Source organism: Dioscorea cayenensis, chromosome 5, assembly GCF_009730915.1.
Source record: "Dioscorea cayenensis subsp. rotundata cultivar TDr96_F1 chromosome 5, TDr96_F1_v2_PseudoChromosome.rev07_lg8_w22 25.fasta, whole genome shotgun sequence".
Taxonomy (NCBI): Eukaryota; Viridiplantae; Streptophyta; class Magnoliopsida; order Dioscoreales; family Dioscoreaceae; genus Dioscorea; species Dioscorea cayenensis.
Window position 1 is genome coordinate 30,870,552 of NC_052475.1, and position 22,271 is coordinate 30,892,822.

General features: G+C 35.2%; 4 protein-coding genes across 4 annotated transcripts; 2 read left to right on the plus strand and 2 right to left on the minus strand.

The window, feature by feature from the left end:
* Positions 1 to 5,673: 5,673 nt before the first annotated feature.
* Positions 5,674 to 8,343, plus strand: LOC120260467 (60S ribosomal protein L34). The gene is made up of 4 exons (XM_039267949.1): positions 5,674 to 5,818; positions 5,917 to 5,996; positions 7,742 to 7,851; positions 7,949 to 8,343. Exons 1-4 carry the CDS (start codon positions 5,740 to 5,742, stop codon positions 8,040 to 8,042), a joined length of 363 nt encoding a protein of 120 aa, XP_039123883.1. The 5' UTR covers positions 5,674 to 5,739; the 3' UTR covers positions 8,043 to 8,343.
* A 383-nt stretch (positions 8,344 to 8,726) lies between these two features.
* LOC120262299 (protein FEZ-like) lies at positions 8,727 to 10,375 on the minus strand. The gene is made up of 3 exons (XM_039270393.1): positions 10,049 to 10,375; positions 9,629 to 9,924; positions 8,727 to 9,530 (listed from the first exon to the last, which is right to left on the minus strand). Exons 1-3 carry the CDS (start codon positions 10,227 to 10,229, stop codon positions 8,889 to 8,891), a joined length of 1,119 nt encoding a protein of 372 aa, XP_039126327.1. The 5' UTR covers positions 10,230 to 10,375; the 3' UTR covers positions 8,727 to 8,888.
* Positions 10,376 to 14,266: 3,891 nt separating this feature from the next.
* LOC120262334 lies at positions 14,267 to 18,965 on the minus strand. The gene is made up of 10 exons (XM_039270425.1): positions 18,659 to 18,965; positions 18,105 to 18,196; positions 17,802 to 17,909; positions 17,591 to 17,673; positions 16,940 to 17,073; positions 16,785 to 16,834; positions 16,614 to 16,706; positions 15,588 to 15,679; positions 14,950 to 15,056; positions 14,267 to 14,613 (listed from the first exon to the last, which is right to left on the minus strand). The coding sequence occupies exons 1-10, from the start codon at positions 18,905 to 18,907 to the stop codon at positions 14,569 to 14,571; spliced, it is 1,053 nt and encodes a 350-aa protein (XP_039126359.1). The 5' UTR covers positions 18,908 to 18,965; the 3' UTR covers positions 14,267 to 14,568.
* A 149-nt stretch (positions 18,966 to 19,114) lies between these two features.
* LOC120261153 (activating signal cointegrator 1) lies at positions 19,115 to 22,216 on the plus strand. Its single transcript, XM_039268898.1, has 5 exons — positions 19,115 to 19,322; positions 19,991 to 20,671; positions 21,187 to 21,285; positions 21,576 to 21,936; positions 22,039 to 22,216. The coding sequence occupies exons 1-4, from the start codon at positions 19,179 to 19,181 to the stop codon at positions 21,933 to 21,935; spliced, it is 1,284 nt and encodes a 427-aa protein (XP_039124832.1). The 5' UTR covers positions 19,115 to 19,178; the 3' UTR covers position 21,936; positions 22,039 to 22,216.
* Positions 22,217 to 22,271: the final 55 nt, after the last annotated feature.

Sequence of the window (22,271 nt, forward strand, 5' to 3'; positions counted from 1 at the left end):
TAATAAAAGCTTCTTTGATTAAGAAACTTGTTAATTTGAAATTGAAAAGTGGGAAGTCCGTTTACGAGCATCTTAGTGACTTCGAGGATATTATTAACAAGTTGACTACCATGAAAAATTTGTCTTGATGATGAGTTGCGAGGGCTTTGTTTCTATTGAGTTCTTTGCAGAGCGGTTGGGAAACCTTGGTTGTGACTATTAGTAACTACGCTCCGGATGGTGTTCTATCTTTGGATGTCATCAAAGAAAGCATGTTTAATGAGGAAATTAGAAGAAAGGAGATGGGAGTTGATAATTCACGAGGCTCTTGTTGTTGAGAGCAGGAGGAAGAAGCAAGAGTAGGGGTTTCAAAAAGCCACAATAACCCAAGCGAGGTCCAAGTCCGATTGATGGGAAGAATGTGACTACATGCCATTATTGCAAGAAGCACTGGTCAGTATCAAGAAGTATTGTTTCAGATGCGAAAGGGAGCAGGAGGAAGAAGAATGACTCACATAAAGAGGAAGATGACAAAAACAACTGCGTGACATGACTTCTAAGAGTGATGATGATGTTACTTTGATTTGTGCAACTTTTTGAGTGTTATCATGTTGATAGTTCGGGACTCGAGTGGCTTGTGAGATCACGAGTGCTTCATACCATTGTGTTCCTAGAAGGGACTACTTCATGAACTACCAAGTGGTGATTTTTGGTAGTGTTAAGATGGGTAACGAGAGCTCGGCAAGCATTGTTGGTTTAGGTGATATTCGTGTGAAGACTAGTCTTGGATGCATACTTACATTGAAAGGAGTGCGCCATATTCACGATCTACGCCTTAATTTGCTCTACGCTAATGTGCTTGATCAAGAAGGCTTCAGACACACCTTTGGAAATGGCAAGTGGAAGCGTCGAAAGGTTCTATACTTGATTGCGAGGCGAGTTGTGTTGCTCTTTGTACAAGACATATTTGAGTGTATGTTACGATGAAATTAATGCGAGTGGAAGATAAGAATTCCCCTAATTTGTGGCACGAAGATTGGGACACATGGTGACAAGGGTTTAAAAATGTCTAGCGGGTAAATCTCTCATTCCTGTTGATACTACGGTTGCTCTTGACCCTTGTGATCATTGATGCAGCGGGGAAAAGCGACATAGAGCTTCTTTTTGCTAGGGAAGTCTACTAGGGAGGCAAACTAAAGTGGAGCTTGTGCACTCCGATGTACGTGGTCCCATTGAGGGTGGAGTCAAATGGTGGCAACAAATATTTTTGTTACCTTCGTTGATGATGCTACTAGAAAAAAACTTGGGTTTACATGTTGAAGACCAAGAGCCAAGTGTTTGAGACATTCGGAAATTTCATGCTATGGTGGAAAGGGAGGCGGAAAGAAAAATTGAAGTGCCTCCGTTACGACAATGGTGGTGAGTATACTTCACATGAGTTCAGGGAATTATTGTTCGCGACAAGGTATTCGACATGTGAAGGCAGGTTCACGGCACTCCACAACATAATGGTGTTGCGAGAGAGGATGAAGCGAGAACCATTGTGGAGAAAGTGAGATGTATGTTGAAGATGTCGATCTACCTAAATCATTTTTGGGCGAGGCGGTGAAAGCTGCAGTTTATTTGATCAACAGTTCTCCATCTATTCCTTTGGGTCTTGACATTCCGAGAGAGCATGGAAGGGATGTGATCCCACATATTCACATCTTAGAGTCTTTGGATGCAAGGCATACATGCATGTGCCGAAAGATCGGGAGATTGAAGCTTGATTCCAAGACTACTCCATGTGTGTTTGTTGGCTATGGTGATGAAGAGTATGGGTTCGGGGCTCTATGATCCCGAGAAGCGAAGGTAGCGAGAAGCGGAGATGTAGTGTTCTTTGAGCATGAGATGGGAGCAAAACTTTTTAAGGGCAAGGTATCATTCTAACTCAGATTCGTTTATTGATACTCATGATGACTCTTACGTTCCTACTACATTTTACGTTGAACATCAACACATGGCGATCTTGATGCAACACATGATGGTATTGAGGAGGTACAACCTGATGTTGATGATGATGTACCACGGTTTGATGATGCTCGACGAGATGATGAAGAGGTTCATGGCGGGTGGAACAACCTACTTCGCCCGATGGATGATGTTCGATTAGAAGGTCGACCCGGGAGATCGTAAACCTTCTACAAAGTATCCAAGCACGGATTACATCTTAGTCAGTCGATGAGGGGGCCGAGAGTTTCAAGAAGCATTGTCTAGTGAAGATAAAGATCTTTGGCTCGAGGGCTATGAAAGAGGAGATGGATTCTTTGAAGAAGAATCGAGACCTATGAGTTAGTGAATCTTCCTAGAGGCAAGAAAGTCTTGAAAAAGCAGATGGGTTTTCAAGAACAAGAAAGATGGTGAGAAGATAGTGAGCGGAAAGCTCGATTGGTGGTCAAAGGATGCAACAGGAAAAAGAGGCGTTGACTATGATGAAATTTTTTTCTCCTCATTGTCAAGATGACTTCTATCGGAAGCTGTTTTAGGGGTATGTTGCAAGTCTTGATCTTGAGTTGGAGCGACTTGATGTAAAGGCGCTTTTTCTACATGGTGACTTGCATGAAGAAATCTACATGGAGCAACTTGAAGGCTTTTGAAGAAAAAAGGGAAGGAAAGACTTGTTTGCAAGTTGAAGAAGAGTCTTTATGGGCTTAAAGCAGGGCACCAAAGGCGGTGGTATCGGAAATTTGATTCGTTTATGACAAGTAATAGTTATAAGCGGACTCTGCGAGATCCTTGTGTGTATTTCGAGAAAGTTCCACGGTGACAACTTCATTATCCTTCTTTTTGTATGTAGATGATATCTTTGATAGTTGGGCAAGATTCGGTGATGATTAGCAACTTGAAGAAAGATTTGTCCAAGTCGTTTTGACATGAAAGATTTGGGTCCTGCAAAGCAAATCTTAGGCATGGAGATTGCTCGTGACCGCAAGGCTAGAAAGTTATGGCTATCTCAACAAAAGTATATTGAACGTGTGATTGAAAGGTTCAATATGAAGCATGCTAAGCCTGTTAGCACACCACTCGCATTACATTTTAACTTTGAGTAAGAGATCTTGTCCTACAGACGGAGAAGGAGAAAGCAAGTATGTCATCTATTCCTTATTCTTACTGCTGTTGGTTCCTTGATGTATGCTATGGTGTGTACAAGGCCCGATATTGCACGATACATTGGTTTGGTGAGCAGATACTTATCCAATCCAGGTAAGACTCACTGGGATGCAGTGAAGTGGATCTTCAGATACTTGCGTGGCACTTCCAAACTTTGTTTGTGTTATGGAGGTGGCAAACCTGTTCTTGAGGGATATCTGAGATGCAGGGACATGGCGGTGATCTTGATAGTAGAAAGTCTACTTGAGGTTATGTGTTCACACTTTCGAGGGGAGCCATTTCTTGGCAATCAAATTACAAAAAGTGTGTGGCCTTATCGACTCTTGAGGCGAGTATATAGCAGTTTGTGGAAGCAAGTAAGGAAATGCTTTGGTTGAAGAGGTTTCTCCAAGAGTTGGGTTTGGAACATGGTGAGTATGTGGTGATACGTGATAGTCAGAGTGCTATAGATTTGAGCAAGAATTCCATGTATCACGCCCGCACCAAGCATATTGATGTTCGATATCATTGGTTGCGGAATATTATTGAAGAAAAAAGATGATGAGGCGAAGAAAGTTCATACAAATAAGAATGGATGCGAGACATGTTAACCAAAGTGGTTCCGGGAAGCAAGCTTGATGTTTGTGTCAAGCTTGCGGGTATGAAACTTCAAGTGGTGATTGAAGAGTGTTCATCTTCCCGTGTTGAGGGTTTGGAGGGAGATTGTTATGGAGTCCGAGCCCATATTTGCAATATTTCATATTGCTTTTTGTTGTTTATGTTGGGCCTTTTATGTTGGACTTGTTATGTCTTATTTCTTGGGTCCATTTGGCATTGATATTAGGGTTTCAAGAGAATCTTCTTTTGGTGATTTTTATTCTTTGGTTTTGGGCTGTACAACATGAAAAAGGCGGGACTGACAATCAAAGAAGAAAAGAGAAAGCTTAAGAGGGGTTTTGTTATTCCCGGTTTTGTGTGCGCAGTTTTTGATCAACTCTACGATCGGAGGTGCTCCCGTGGTCCGATTTTTGCTCAAATTTGGCCAGCTTGTTCCTGACAAGAAGGGCTTCATTTTGAACAGTCGGATCGTCCTCAGGTGCTCTGGTTTTGGTCGAAACGCAGCTTTAACGAGACCAGCAGTTTTTGGGTGATTTCTACACTTTTTTTGCTCTATCTTGATCTCTTATTGTTCTTGAAAAATTGTTGGTGGGTTGTGAATCCTTTGTTGGCTGATTTGGGGTTCTTTTGCCCTCAATTTATCAATAAGAGAAGTAAAGGGTGGACTCCTTGAACGGTCTCGTGGTTTTTATCCTTCACATCGAAGGGGTTTTCCACGTATAAATTGGTGTGTGCTGTTTGTGATTTATTATGGGTTGATTGAATTGTTTAATTGGTTGGTTGTCTTGATTGTTTGACTTTGTGAGTGTCGTAGAGACCTCTGGCGATCTTTTCAATATTTAATACAAATTCTCCTTTTACAGGGTGGTTATGTATGTTTTTCAAAAGACATCTCCTACCACAATTCAAGCTACTTCAAGGTTTTAGTTTTTATAGATAAACAAATATATTTTTTTGATTTTCTCTAAGATTTACCTTATTCAGTTGTATTCGCTATTGGTATAAATAACAATCGAGAGATCATTATTTAACAGTTGTCATTAAACACTCCTAAATTTTAAAAAACTGAGTACTTATTTTGAGAACTTATTATATATATATTTATATCTCAGTTTTCATAAAAATATGGTCAAAATATCAAAATGATCCCTTTATTTTACGTTTTCCGCCCTTTTAGTCCCTTTAATATAAAATTTATCTTTTTTGTCATTGTATTTGCACATTTATGTCCTTTTGGTCTCTCTAATTGACAGATTTGCCCTTTTGATCTTTCCCGCTAATGAATTGGAAGGACAAAAATGTGTAAATACGAGAACCAAAAGGGTAGATTTTACAACTAAAAGATGAAAATGCGCAAATACGAGGATCAAAAGGATGGATTTTATATCCAATGGACTAAAAGGGTGGAAAGCACAAAATAGAGGAACTAATTTTATATTTAAACCAAATTAAAAAAAAAAGGTTTAATTGCTGTACAGGTCCTTGTGTACTTTCTGCCCTTTTAGTCCTTCTAATTTTTTTTAGGTACAATTAAATCCTCATATTTGGTCGAGTTTGGTCGTTCTAGTCCACTGCAATATTTTTATATGCAATTAAATCCTTACAATTTACACTTACCCATCTACACCGCGGACTAGAATGACCCAACTCGACTAAATATAAGGATTTAATTATACATAAAAATATTGTAAAGACTAAAAAGACAGAAAATACATAATTAGAGGGACATGTATAACAATTAAACCAAAAAAAGAAATAGTGACAATTTATAAATTGCTTATCAAAATCTTCAGGCCTAATAACTCATTCCTTGATTTTGGGCCGGGCTTGGTTTTCTTTCAGCCCGCCAAATCAAAGAGCTTCAGCCGTCGGATAGGAGGCATGTGAATCGTTGGATCTAGGGATTTAGGGTTCCGGGTTTATATAAGAAGAGGAAAACCACCCCCTTCTCGTTTTCTCTCTTTTCTAGGGTTTTTTGGATTTCTTCGATTTCGAGCGGAGAAGCCTGCGAAGATGGTGCAGCGGCTCACGTACCGGAAGAGGCATAGCTATGCTACGAAATCTAATCAGCATCGCGTCGTCAAGACCCCTGGTATCGTTTTCTGGCTTTCCAAAGATCTAGGGTTTGTCTGGGTCTATATTTTTTTGTGATTAATTTGCGATCAAGGTTTTGATTTGCTTGATTTGCAGGTGGGAAGCTTGTTTACCAATCCACGAAGAAGAGGGCGAGCGGGCCTAAGTGTCCAGTTACTGGCAAGCGGATCCAAGGCGTATGTGGCTTGCATCTTCATTTCTTTGCGCAATTAATTCTTTTTTTTTTTTTTACTTTTGTTTGGTGCCTCATTGTTAGGGTTTAAATGAAATTAGATTACGTATGGAAATTTTCAATTTGTTTGTTTTCTTTGAATGCATCTTACCAATTATTATAGACATGGTTAATCTCAACATTGATGTTATATTATATACAAAGTTTATCAGTTTGCAATTCATGTGTTTAAAAACCTTCACACTGGTATTGCAATTGAGTTGTCTTCTGATGTAAAGTGATTATAGAGTTTTATGATGTAAACTTAGTATACATTGTTTGTCTAATTGTTATCTTGAGTTACCTTAAGGTTCCAAATTTGTTTATAAATGGGTTTGTTTGTTTGTGATGATGTAAAATTGACTTAGGGTATCATGATGTGAAATGAGCATAAATTGTTCCTCTTAATTGTTATCTTACAAGTTACCTTTAGGCTTCATATTGTGATGCAAGACACCAGAGTAAAAAGAAATTGAATTGAGTTGGAGATAGGTTAGTAGCATCACACTAGCAAGATTTTAGTAATCATCCCTGAACTTTATAGGCATCACACCTAGGTTTGGTTTGTATTTCACAAAACCAGGAAAAGAAGTTGATTTTCCAAAAAATATTTATTGCCCTTCTTTCATTAAAGCCCTATTTATAGAGGTTTGTGGTTCATGATGTAGAAAACAAGACTCTTAAATTCCCGCAAGAACCCAAGGGATGCACATGGAAATCAACAAACTTAAACAGCCTAATAAATATTTAAAACTTCTAAAGCAACTCACTTTAGTAACTACTCCCTCCGTTCCTTTTTATCTGTCGTAAATAACCGAATCTCACATACCAAGAAAGTTAGTTATTTCACATAATTTAATAAAAAAATGGTTATTTTTTCAAAATTACCTCTAATTTATATCTTCACATTTCTCTCTCATATTAAATTTCAAGAAGGGAATTGAATAGAGTGTTAGGGTATTTTTGGAAAAAAAAATAAATAAATGCTTTTTGATATTCAAAAATGACAGATAAAAACTAACATGGGTTTATGACAGATAAAAAAGAACGGAACGGAGGGAGTAGTATTGAAGGCTTTTTACTTTGATTGGAAACTAAAAAGGCACTTGAGTAGAACAAACATGGGCTTTGATCTCTGGTTTCTCTTTCCTTTGACGAGTCTTCAAACTTCAAAGGATGTTTTCATTTTGCATCAAATTGTTTACATATGGGTTTGTTTGTTTTTGTGATGTGTAATGCATGTTGTTTTTGTTAAGTGTTTGGTACTGCGTTAATGCAGAACCATTTGAATGATAGTCTGGTCATATATTAAAAGAATGAACATGGGAAAATGCTCTTTTCCATTTGTGATGTCTCTGTATTGTGTTATGGCATCCCTTTATTTTGGTGTATTTAATATGATATGGTTCAGAGAAAGATTGTTCTTCACTTTTTCTATCCATTCAAGTATTTCCTGCTAAAGATTGGTAGCAGTAGAATGCCAGCAGCTCTAGTTTAGAAATTAAAATATCTTTTTTTTTTTAATGCTGTATCCTGATTGTATAGATTATTTACACCTGAATTCTTAGTAGATTTCAGTGGGCCTTATCTTTTTTTTATAAATAAATAAATAAGTGATCATACATATATGGTAATTGACCATATTGTGATCAAGTGTTGTTGCATGTTGGGAATTATACACGATTTTGACTGTGTGTTTCTATTGTTCAGATTCCTCACCTAAGACCTGCTGAATACAAGAGATCCAGATTGTCTAGAAACCGGAGGACTGTGAATCGTGCTTATGGTGGTGTGTTATCTGGAAATGCTGTAAGAGAAAGGTTTGTGACTTTTGTTCGAGTGGAAAACCTGTCTGATTTTGATGGTTGCTGGCCTGTGCCTAACATGCATGTTTCACTCTTTATTTTTTTCTTGTAGGATTATTCGTGCGTTCTTGGTTGAGGAGCAGAAGATCGTGAAGAAGGTTCTGAAGATCCAGAAGGCAAAGGAAAAACTAGCATCAAAGAGCTAAATGCTTAAAAAGAGAATCAGAACACTATGCTTTTTGTTTAGTTGGAGAAAAATTTTGACTCGATGCCAATTTGACAAATGATGATGATGATGATGATGATGATGAGTGTTTGGAAGGATTGTAGTTCCATTTCATATTATGGGTTTTTATGGACTGTTTCTTATATTAGACAACTTCAATATTTTGTTTTGAAAAATTTCCCTTCTATTTGGATCTGTTATTTGTTCTATGTTTGATCTGTCAGTTGGTAATGTGAAAACTTTTGAAAGAGAACCAGAATCAGAATGTAGCTTTCTGTGTAGCCAAGGTATGTTTGTCTGTATAAATGAAGCCCTTCCTGTGTGTGGAGGCGATGATGATCTTATTCGGATGTATATATATATTATCATAAATATTTTATAATTTATATTTTTTAATTTCAAAAGGGCCTTGTATCCGGGCTGCTAAAAATATCTGGGCCTGAAGTTTCCAGTTGTTATGTGGTGTTGTGGATATTTTCTCCTCTAAGCATAATTAAAAAAAGAGAAAAAAAAAGAAAAGCAAACATGATTTGATGCATGACACGGAGTATTTGTAAGCATATACCTAATTTAATTAATCTTCTCCCTCTACACTATGCCAACAAAAGATACAAATACAATCAAACAAATATATAGATAATATATATACGTATTGCCTCTCCTTCTGTTAGCTTTACTGTTAACAAACTCAATACATGGACTTACACAATAGTCAGTAACAGTACTGCTAACAGATGCATAAATATATAGATTAAATAACTTTATATTAACTAGTAGTAATTTACTCAATGTTCTTAATTATAATGTAGTAATATATAGGCATCAATTAACTGTATTGTTTGTCTGGAGAGCAAGGAATCCAGTGATCATCTGACAAGTTGGCCGTCAAACTAAACGGAAAACTGGGACCATGGTTGTTATTGCCATTGTAGATGTTTGAAAACTGACTACCATTCATCTCCAACGGCGGCAAATCAAGCATGAAACCATTAGTCTGTTCTGGATGTGCAAAATCTATGCATGCAAAGGACTTACCTTCTTCATCTTCCAGCATGGAAGCAATAACATCAACAGCATTATCTTGTTTTAATGGGAATGTTTGTGCTTGTGATGGTACTGAAGAGAAGATGAAGTTTGTGGGTTGGTTTACAGCTGCTTCATGATCAACAACTGGAGAATAATTAACAGGAATCAAGGATGGCTTGCAACTGACGTTCATGAGATTGATGGCTCTGTAGGTTGACACATCCAAAGGAGGGTAATTATAATGATCATCAGCAGTTGCACACTTCTGCAGCATGAACTGAGTAGTGTTTTGCTGAGGAGTTGAGAACATGTCATGAGACTCTATGTTTTCTTGTGATGGTGATGCTGATGATGAAGATGGTGATGCCCATGCATGAGATTGCAGTGCTCTTTGTGCCATTGAACTAGTCTTCTTAAATATCCTACAAATAGCCCATGAATCCTGTAATATAAGACATATAAATATATGGTTAGCATTCATGCATGCAATGCATGGATATATATATAAACTCAAAGTGATCATGAGTAATATATATATACATTGGGATGGATGTTCTTGTCTAGAGGTTTTTTAGTGTCAATGAGTGAAGGAAGCCTGAACTCATGCATCATCCAGTCAGTTTTAATCCCTTTAGCAGCTCTTCCTCTATAAAAAACCAGTGATTTCTTCAGTCCTATGCATTTAGTTGATCCCTCTGATGAATATATAGGTCTATCTGTTCCAGTTGCCTTCCAAAACCCAGCTCCAGTGACCCTGTTAGGCCTTGCACTGTTTCGGTATTTTCGATCTCTTGGGCAGTAAAAATACCACTCTTTTTCTCCAGTTGATGCAAACTCTATATATATATATATATCAACAATAATATATATAAGAACAACAACACATCAATGATAAGAATAAGAACAAGAACAAGAACAAGAATGAAACAAGTTAGAAATTAAGATGCAGTAGATGCTTACTAGGAAGGTCCCATGGATCATATTTGTATATGTCCAGTTGTCTGATAAGCTCAATGGAGAGAGGCTTTTGTTGAATCTTTCTCTTGAGATAAAAACCAACCAGTTCTTCATCAGTTGGATGAAATCTAAACCCTGGAAGCATCACTTCATTATCCATCTCATTCCTCATCATCTCCTCCATCTTAAATCAACTCAACACTACTATACCAAATTAATGATAACAAAAAAACTCTTTATATTAACTCTAATTTTAATACACTAATTCCCAGAAAAGCTCATTAATTTGTATCCTCTCTCTCTTTCTTTTTCTTTCTCTATATGTACTTCTCCAGAGTGTCCGGCTGATCTTAAGGCTAGCTCCTTATGTGAACACTTATATTGAAGAATCAAATGGTCCATTTGTTTATTTATTTATTTATTTATTTTGAAATCCAAATGAGAGGATCTCAAAAAAGACTGCAGAAAAAGCACAGTTTTATAATATGAAATCATGGGAATAGAGTTCTGATGCATCAAGCAAGGAAACCAAGACAAAGCTAAGTCCATTTTTTACTGCTTTTTTTTAGTATTATATTATTCTTAATTCTTAGTCTCTCCTGATCCAAAAATCCTTTCTCAAATTCCCCTTTTTTTTAAAAAAAGAAAAAAAAATATTTTACAATCAAATTAATCCTTTTCTATTACATGCTCTTTTCTTGTCAGTGTTTGTTTGTTTTGGAGCTTGTGGAGATTCTTTGAAATTAAATAAAAAAATTATTGAACTATAGTGACTGTTTCACTTTCACACACTTGCATGGCTCTTTGGACATATTTAACCCTGTGATTGTAAGGAAGATTTTTTGGTTAATTGATGGCATTATGGTAATTCGGTATATATGCATTATTGAAGGAAATAGAAAAAAAGTTTTATTGAGAGAAAGTGACGTTCATTTTAAGAGAGGTGGTTTTTTTTATTATTATTACTGTTTTAACTATGAAATATTTAATTGGACTCAAGTCAGACAAGATTAGGTTCTTGGTCTATTCATGTTGGTGCACCATTTTGATGACTTGTTCATATATAGGTGTATTTGTGTTGCCCTAATCTAACCTATCATCTATCTATATATGTATGTATATATATAAAAGATCTTAGTTTTTTTAAAGCCACTAGCTATAAACTGGGTTAGGCTCCAGTCTAATACACCTCTCATCTATTATTTTCTGATGTATATTTAAATATTTGACACATGTCATTTATGATTTTTTAATGGTCAGAATTTAAACTTGGTTAATATTCTCTTTTTATATACTAAATATTGAACAAATTTTTTTTTGCGTAAAAAATTATATATTCTTTTATGTTTTTATGTTTTTTTTTTAAATTAAAAATAAATTTTATTATTTTCTACATCAATTAGACCGATTTTGCATTTAAAAAATTAAACTTTTTATTTTTTTTCTTAACACAACAATTGCAACAAACTTTATCTTTTCTTTATTAAAATTTTCATCAAATATATATATATATATATAAATTTTTTTAAATAATCAAAGAAAAAGCAAAAGGAGGTAGTTAAAAAATATTGAAAATTTAATGCTCTAACTAAAAAAATAAAGAGTTTTTTTTAACATATATTGATACCGCATTATGATTAAATAATGTTGTGGAAAAAAAAAATTAACCAAGTTTAAATTTTAACCTTGAAATTATAAATGACACGATGCATGAAAAATAATGGATGGGAAGAGTATTGGACTATATATAACTGAACCCCTATAAACTAGTCCTGGTACAGATACTAAAATCCTATAAAAGGTTAGATTTTTCCTGGTGAGAGTTTGTTTTTACATAAAAATTTGAAGATTAATCTATAATATGTTTATTACATAAAAAAAATATAATTTTTTTTTAATTTAGTTAAATATTTTTTTTAATCTTTTTTTAAATTGATAGAACATATCATCCATTTTTAATTTTTTAAATCTTTTAAATCTTTTAACATGGTGGTTTTCTAGAGGTCACGGGCTAAAAAGTAAAAACTAATCTGAGTACCTCAAAACCTTATAAAAAGATAGATCTCTCCCAATTGTTATTTTTTTACACAAAAATTGAAAAGTTAGCCTATAATGTGTTTATTGCATAAAAGATATAATTTTTTTTTTCTTATTTCTATCCTTTACTAATTGTTAATTGCTCTCAAGTCAAATTTTATCTTTAACTTGAGTTATAGTTGTTATATATATATAATTTTTATTAAATAAATGATATAATAAGAACAGAAAAGAGAACAGAAATATTATAACAATAAATTATTATCATAATCATAATCATAATAAATAATAGAAAGATTGGCAAAAACATTAAACTAATCAGAAAAAAAAAATGTATAAATTGAATTTTTTTTTTATTCCCTTTCAATGAATAATTTGAGCCGTGCGGGCAAATGTATAGAATAAGTCGTTGTTCCCAAATTATTATATATATATATATATATATATATAATTAGTGTATGACCAGAGAGTTCAAATGGGCAGAGTTTGCTACCTTTGTCACTAGAAATGGAAACACATGAAGAACCTTCAATTTAATGTTTGCATAGTTAATTGGGAACACCAAACCCTAATTCACTTTCCCCAAACCTAACCCTAAATTTGAACTATTCTTGTCTGTCCCTTGACCTTGGATTTCTCACTCAACCCACACGAGCGTGTGACTCAAGTTAGAAATTTTGGGTCAAACCCTTCAATTCCAAGCTTCATCTTGTGTTCTATGCCCGGGCCTGGTCTAAGCCTGGTTTCTTATCCCTCTTTCATATATATATTTAATTGTAATAATTTCCTAATAATTCATAATTTTTTTTTTGAAAAAACACATATTAATTCTATTTAACTTAACACTATGTATATGTATATTAAAAAAAAAATCAGAGAAGGAGATGATGAGATATTTATTTTTCGCAAGAGAATATTGGAATTGGTTTCGGGCCGGGCCGAATAAGTTAGTTTAGCCCTTAGATGAGTGCTCTTGGAATGTGAACACACTTGAGTACATCTCATTGAACCATGAGACATAAATTTCAATCCATTTGATTAATTTATCATTTAGTTGTTCTGACAATAATTTTTCTATTTAATTTGCATTGTTTTTAGCCATCAATGTCTTATATGAATCCAAGGAAAAAATTTTATGTTGGATTGTGTCAATTGTTTCTAACTATTCAAATAATTATTAAGTAGAAATATATAGAAAAAAAAAATTCCTCATCAGAGTTTTTATTCAAAATTTTTACAATATATATATATGTGTGTGTGTGTCCATGAACACAAGTTAAATTTGGCCAAATTATGTAAATAGTGTCTTTTATTCTATATGATTACTTGATTTTAGTGGTGTTTGCTTAATAATAATAATAAATATAATTAAACCACTCTATACAACCAATGAACTTTAAATTTGGTAATCCTTGATTAAATAATAAATATTTATTATTACATGAACTAAATATCATTTTCAGTCCCTGTTTGCAAGTGTTCATATCTTGACAAAAATCTGAATTTATTTTTGCATATTGTTGATGAGATTTCCTCTTCTAGATTTGTTATATATAAGACTTGCATGCCATCCTTATCATTTGAAGGATAAGTCATTAATTGACTGAATCCTTATTTTAAACATTAAGACAACAAAAGGATAACAAAGATCATCATATTACAATTAAAATAGTATTAAACCTTAAAAAATTTATAGCTGAGAATGTCTCACTGCCACAGTGAAAGAGATGGGAAATTATCTCAATTATTGGTTTTAGATTGCAAATACATGAACAAATTGAGATTGATTGTGATTTCATCGACTTATACGGCAGTTAAGAATGTGATTATAGATCAGCAGAAATCTTGGAAGTAAATAGCCACCATTAATTTCAATACATCCCTACATAATTATGTTAATTATTTCTTAATCCATCACTCTCAGTTGAGAGATTAACTAGATTTCCATCCATCTCAGGCACATTTAATCAAGTTTTAATCTCACTGTCAAGCAAATTAATCAGAAGTACTGAGACAGAGAACAGTCCAACACCTTTCATCTTCATTCTTAATCGTCGTAAGAACGGATTAACAACAATTCAGACTGTGACAATGTTTTCTTAACAAATAACAAGTGAGACAGAAATAATTTCAAACAAATTAAGGACAATTAATTACTGAAGAGGATGCTCATTCAATCATCACTGTAAACAAGCATCACATGGTGATGAACTTTCAATTATATTTCTCTAATTGTACTGAGAATGTTACAAGGTTTCTTCAAGTACCATATGTCGTGCACATGAAATTATCAGTTGTTCAAACAAAGGTATATAGTTTCTTGTAAATCGAACTTATCTAATATCGACATTTCCACCAGAATGAACACTACTTGCATATCAGGTGTTCCAATTCTTCAACTGTGTCCTTCATTTGCTCAGAATGGTGATCAAGAAAGTAGAACAGGATGAAGTAACACATTCGATGTAAGTTAAAGCCTGATAACCTCAGGAAGATGGCTGCAGTACTTCTCGAATATCATACCCTTGCAGCTGTAAACACCACCGACAAGAAATGAACAATTATCGGGTGGGTATCACAAGAAATGCTATGATTTCCAGATACAATCTGTGTTTCTGTGGGTTCCACATCTTATGTAAAGTAACGATCATAGAAAAGGATACTCGTGAAAGATACGGAATTTATGTTTTGACCTCACCTGATTTAATTGCGCATCAATTGTATAAAATAACAAAGATCAATGGCTACAAACATTAATGACAAAATAGTCAGTTTCAACCCTCAACTTCTAGTGGGTATTTTTTAGGATTTAGGACTTGAGCTAGAGCTACAGAAGAATGAATTCCTATAAATATATGTAGTAATACCTGAAGAAAAATGAGAAACACGATCACCCCTGAGTTCCAAAATGCATGCAATGTGATGGGAGTGAGGAGATTGCGTGTCTGCGCATATGAAAATCCCAGAACAGTTCCTGTTTGATACATACATGAAAGAAGAATGATGAACATCTTAAACCAATCAACTCACAATAGGTAGAAAGTGCAGTTTTTAGGTTTTCAGGTCCAAAGTTCAAGATAAATGCTATGTGTTCGCCTTAAATTTTTTTTTCAAAAATAATCATAGAAAGTAAATGGTTTGTGTCCTTCTCAACTGCTCATTCCTATCTTTCTGTTCAAACAGGATGACCTTCAGATGACAGCAAATCAGTCATATGCACCTGAAAATCAATCTTATTAAAATGGAAACAGTAGTTTCTATATACCGCAATCTAGTATGTACAGTTGCTTGCTTTCTAACTAGCATGGCTACACTCGGAATGATATCATGGGATCCTGGCTTTCCTTGAACGGTATTAGTTAATTTAAGAAATACGGTTTGACTAACCAATCAGCTCTAAAAGCAAGATTGTTTTTAGTCCATGGCATCAACCAGCTACTAAATTGATGAGTTCAGAATTTCTGGACTATTAAGTAAAGAGAAATTGGTTTAAAGTTGGAGTTACCTAAAATAAACAACTGGGGAAATTCTCCAGGAGTGAGATGTGCCAGAGCAAATACAGCAGCAGATATAAGCACAGAAACAGGTGTTGGACACCTGTACAAAATGTAAATTAATTAGAGTACCTGGATGGAAGTATTTAAATATACAGAGAACCTTTTTCACAAAGTGAACAAACAAGTAAAGAGTATGACACCATTAATACCACAGATTGTCAACAGAATAACTTCACATACTATGCAACAGAAGCAAGTAGCTTCCTTTTTTTTACCATTCAACGTTGTTAATGACTGATAAATGACACATAATCCTAGGGTTTTAAGATAAATAAATAAGATCAATATTTCAGAGATTAATTCTCAACAAGTGAATTCATTATTTTATTAAATGGTAAAACCACAATCTAGAAGGCAATAGTCTCAACCAAATTACAGTAGAGCTGCAAAGCAAACAAACAACTGACTCATTCATCTACACTCTGACAGGCTAGGAAGGATCTCCCAAGTCTAGATTATTGGGCAACCTACATGCTTGCCCTAAAAAGAACACGAAAAATACAGACGTTTAGAGAAGTTGCACAACAGATGTTATTCAGTTCATAGCGCCCTACTGGGGCATTTAGACATAATATGAAATTCTCTATATGGGACAGTATTTTGAAATGCTTTTCAAAAGGAATGAAGCAGAAGAGAAAACCATGTCAATCTCTCCAACAACCCATTGATGCTAGTGAAGACACAGGTGAAAAAAGTATCTGGCAGTCTGAATGATTAGTTGTTCTAGTTGAGTATATTTTGCTTTCGAGATACTTTCAATCTCATTAGAGATTTCCATAGTCTGATAATAGCATCTTAGACAACAAACTGGTAATACTAAAGCCTAACGGACACTGAAAAGGTGTCCCAATAAAGATGACTGCCAGAAGATAGTAGAGAAACAAGCTATAGAACACTAAAATAGTTGCCAAAAAATTATCCAAGAAACAAGATGAGCCAAAACATATAAAAAACTTCACAAGCCAAAAAGTTACCACTTTGTCAGAGATGCCATTAGAAACCCTCGGAATACAGTTTCCTCAAGAAGAGGTGCCAAGACACCTGTAGTGCCTACCAGGCAAGCATTACTGCAAAAATATAATAAGAAAGAAATTAGACTTTTCTATTGATGTTAGCATGCATAAGGAAAAGAAAGGCAACGAAACCTGATACTTGAAGAGCCAATCAAGGGCAGAAGGAGGACTAGTGCATCAGTCTGCAATGGGAAGAAACGAAAGGGATAATAATAATAATAACAACAACAACAACAACAACTATACATTAATTTAAGCATTAAATATGTTGCATGAGACATGACTACCTCTCTCTGTGGACTTCCACCATAAAAGAAGTTCAAGGCAACTCCTGTTAATGCTATAGCACTGAATGCACTCAACAAACCAATGGTTGCCCACAAAAGCCAACCATTCCGTAGATTGAAGGGCTCCTTCAAATCTAAAGTATTCCATCAAAAGCAGAATATACTATTTACTTTCAAAGCATTCTTTTGATCCATGTTAAACTATTGGAAAACCCAACATTTGTCAATGAAGAAATAGTATTCCCAAAAGAAAAAAGAAATAAATCTAGGATGACAAACTTTAACCTTTTATCATGAGGAATACATTCAGAAAATGAGAAAAAAAAAATTGATTTTGTGTTGATAAATATTTGTATGTACAAATATTGTATCAAGGTGGATTCTAATCTTTTCATTCCGCAGGCATAGACAATGGAAGGCAGCTGGGAAAACATTCAGAAAATGAGAAAAAAATGATTTTGTGTTGATAAATATTTGTATGTACAAATATTGTATCAAGGTGGATTCTGCTCTTTTCATTCTGCGGGCATAGAAAATGGAAGGCGGCTGGGAAAAAAATCCATTTCTTCATTTAAGGAAATAAATACATGATTAAACCATTGAATTCGTATTTCATGTCAATTTGCAATTAATTTATTTACTATAGCTCACCATAGCGAAATACATCATCAGGAAGAGGTTGAAAGGAGTTTGTGATAGCATAGACAACTCCAAGTACCACAGTTGTCACAGCACTGCACATGCAATCAATAGAACGCATGCAAAGTCACCATAAGAAATTTTGCACTCATATCAAAACCTTTAGTTTCAGAAATGAACAACAATATTTAGATTCAAAAGGGATCACAATCTATGATCTTACAATTGGCCAACAAAAACTATTTCTGCTTTCTCATCTAAGCTCACTTCCCCAGCCCGAAATCCTAAATATGGCAAAACCGCTGCCTCAAGCAATCCTGTCAAAGCAAAGCTGTCTGAAGCAGTTTCAATTTTATATCACGCTGGCAACTTATAAAAAGCAAAAAATAGACACTTGAAGGTAAAGTAGATTTTCTGATATCATTTTTAGTATGTCATGGAAAATAACTTATAATTTGAGCTTTAAGAATGTTAATTGCTTTTACCATTGCTCAGCTATTACATCATCAGAATAACATTAGAATACCTTAATCCACAGGCGAACATGGTGAGCACAACAGTTTGCCACTGCCATGGAACATCCCATCGCTTAAGGATGGGCCAAACCGAAGTTGAATCCTGCAACAGATACAAGGGTGCTTTTTATGTGATATGAAAGCAATAGTTTCATTGGTATATACATTCTTGTTTTGCACCAAAAAACTATTACAATACTAGTAGAAAGGAATTTCGAGCTCAGGTTCCAAATAAACTAAGTTAAAAACAGTAAGCTTCCATTAAAATTATAAAAACTAGAGACAAAGCGACCTTCCACTAAGATCCGAACCGCCATAAATTTCCACAATTGGAGACAAATAAAACTAAACTTCACCATTTAAACAACAGATGAGAAAAATACAAATGAAAAACCTACCGACATAGAACATCCAGAAACTAATTAAAATTGCCAAATAGATAATAGAATGGGCGACAAACATATAACAGAAAGCACCCATCATCTTTCAGTAACGAGTTTTGGTCAGCAACGGAAAGCATACAAACAACACAAGTTTTCCACAAATTTGAAGTGAAAGCGAGCACCTTTTCAACAGCACTGGATTCCGGCTTTTCTCTGGCACTACAAAAGCAGGTGGACAAAATCCGTCTGCTATTCCAGCTCCCAACCTTCGTTAGTGTCGGAGAAAGAGAAACACGAAGAGGAAAAACTCCAAGTCTGCTCGAAGGAAAGCCACTGCTTCTCGGAACCACGAGGTTGTGGAAACCACCGGCGAACCAATGATGTTTAGGGCTAGGAATCCATCTGTGGACGAGGAGAAACGAGGAATCCATCGGAACAACGCGAAACCCCAGCTCAGCTCTCGAGCTGAAGAACAATCAAGAAACAAAAGGATTTCAAAGCGTTAATTTAACAAATAAGCCCTGCGATTACCTCTAATTGCATACGTTTGATATTTTTTATAAAAAGAACCCTGTAATTAAGATTATTGCAACCTACCGCAATTTTGCAAGATTTATAAAACAAACCCTTTGATTAATTTTTATTACACATCGGTTCTGCTCGAGAGAGAGAGAGAGAGAGAGAGAGAGAGAGAGAGCGATCATGGCGTCGGGGGAGTGGCTGGAGAAGGCACTGCAGAACATATGCGGGAAGTTGAGTGGTCTGGACCTTGACGCCGACCTAATCTCCGGTCTCGTCTCCTTCTGTGAGCTTGCGCCTCCGCAGGACGCCGCCGATTACCTCGCTGTACGAATTTCTCTATCCGAACACCATTACATCGACCTATCAATTTTTAATTTGTGTTTTTTCTTAGGAATATATTGATTTGATCTTATAGTTTGAATCCAATAGTGTAGGTGATGACCCTGTCTGATTTTTGGTTTGATCATCAGGTTTAGGTTTAATTTTTGTTGATATTTTGAATTGATGATATAGTTAACAGCTTTTTTTTAGTGAAAAATCGTGGCGTGTTTGTAAATTTTGTGCTTTTGCTTCTAAATCACTGATAGATTGTGAACGAAACTTGTGGAGATTTATGTTCTGGAAAAAAACTTCAAATTTGCAAGAACATTATTAGAGAATTTCTTCCATTAAGACGATATTGGTTATGTGGCTGTATTTGATTGAGAATTCGAAGGAGAATTTATTGTTCTGTTCAGACCAAAGTCTTATGTTAGTGTAGGGCAACACTTATTAGATTTTCTTTGGGAATGATTGATCCAACTATTTCAAGTTTATATGGTTTTGTTGTCTCTAGATTTGCTTGTATGTTGTTTGTCAATGTTCTATTGCCAGAGCTCATGATCTGTGTTAAATTCTTGGAACATTTGTGTCAACAACCAGAGATTATCTTTTCCGTGATGTTTTATCTTACATTTGGGGGCAGGAATTGATTCTTTGTTGGTGAACTGCAGAATATTGTTGGTCGAGAAGCTGGTCAGGATATCATTCAGGAGTATTTGCTTAGGAGAGGTTATGTGGATTCCTCTAATGCAAATACAAATACCCAAACTTCAGGCCTTCAAGCCTACATGAAGCCTGCTGCAAATGAGGATTCGAGGAATGCAACCAAGAAACAAACAAGAGCGCCAAAAGGCACCGGCATATCTAATGTTCAGGATAAGGTGAATGTCTCTAATGTCCCAGATGCTAAAACTCTGACAGAACATCAAGAGGCTAAAAGCATTTCTAAGGGACATTCTAGCACTAACAGTAGCAAAAAGAAAAAGTCCGGAAAAGTCATCTCTCTTGCCGAGGCTGCAAAAGGTTCAATTGTGTTCCAGCAAGGAAAGCCATGTTCTTGCCAGGCTCGTAGACACAAGCTTGTGAGCAATTGCTTGTCCTGTGGTAAGATTGTCTGTGAACAGGAAGGAGAAGGTCCTTGCAGCTTCTGTGGCGTGCTTGTGTTGAGAGAAGGCAGCACATATGCTGGCCTAGATGAACTTGTAGTTCCTCACTCTGATGCTGAAGCTGCAGCCGAGGCATATGCCAAACGACTTGTAGAGTATGACCGAAACTCTGCAGCGAGGACTACAGTTATTGATGACCAGAGTGATTACTATGAGATTGAAGGGAACAGCTGGTTGTCTGCAGAGGTACACTATCATGTCTCTTATGATGTCCACCTCTTTTTCTGGTGTAAATGAGTGTGTTTCTTATTTTAATTCTTAGATCTAAACTTTATTCCAGGTGATGATCTTGCTTAACATATAATTAATAGCTTGTTTCACTTCTCTTTTGTATATTATATAGTTTTGTATCTTTGGATCATGGATGCGATTCTTATACATTTTCAGTAAGATTGTGGCTATGCAGCCTCCTAAAATTCCAATAGGGTGATTTGTGCAATCCAAATTGGTTCTTGTTTGCACTTGTATATAATTTAGGCTTATCACCTTATTAGAATTACTTTTTTAATAAAAACCAGAAGCAGCAACTACTTTATACCTAATGTGAAGAACATAATAGTAGCCTTAGAGTATATAATTGTGTCTCTTATTAACTGAACTAATTATCTTTTTAACATTGCCACATTTTCATGCAGGAAGTCTAATCTTCTTCTCTCTTTTATTTTTATTTTTATTTTTATTTTTATTGTGTGTGGCTTCAGGAGAAAGATCTTCTAATGAAAAAACAGAAGGAAATTGAAGAAGCAAATGAAGCTCAGAGAAAGAAGGTCATTGTGACATTTGATTTGCTTGGCCGCAAGGTAGGTTCCAGAGAATTTTTTTCCAACCGTTGGCATGAATTTCAAACAAGTTTTGTTAGAAATTCTTAGTTGTTGACTGCCAATGATAATCAAGATATCTGTCTGTGTTTGCTGAAACTTTTCAGTTTGAGGGCATTGTTAATGTTCCATATGATCCTTTTTTATTTTCTTTTAATTTTTGCTTCGTTTGCATTAACTCAATAGTCAACAACCATGGCTTCCTAATTTATTAGTCATCTCAAAGAGTCGAGTCTTGCAACAAATGACTATTTGGACTGTGTTTCATGCAGGTCTTAGTTAACAGAGATGAAGCCCCAGAACTTGAATCAGAACACCGGATTCTAAGACCAGTTGAAGAAAGAGAACTAAACCGTATGAAGCCAAATCCGACAGTTAAAATACAACCAGTCCTTGTCAATACAGGACCTTCTAGAAAACCAGTCAAGGGAAAACAGAATAAGAGAGCAGCAAATGGCATATGCCTAGAAATCAGTGGGAGAGTGCAGCATGATGATAATGAGCTTCGTCGTCGAATTACTGATGGTTCAGTAGACAGCAGTTCTTCTAATGAAGGTATTTGGCAAGGTCCACTTACAACTGGTCTTTCTTATGAAGGAGATAATCATGATTGTTCTCTTGATTATGATTGAGGTATCTCACTTTAGCTCGGTTATCAAGCAACCAAAATTTCATTAGATTCTATAGTTGATGTCCTTTTTCATGTTTCCAGCATTTATTTTTGCATTTCTGCAGAATAATCTTTAGTGTTGAAGGATATTTCTCATCAAGGACTCAAGTGAACTTTGAAGCCTGGAAGAGCCATGAAACTGATTGGATTTGAGGTGGTGTAATTAACTAAAAAAGGCTTGCACAGACGATGTTATTGCAGCAAATGATGTTGTCATTATTAGTCAGTGCTATTTTGGCATTTTGATGGCTTGTTCTGAGGATGAAGATTACAAATTTGATCTTGGTATCTTAGCAGT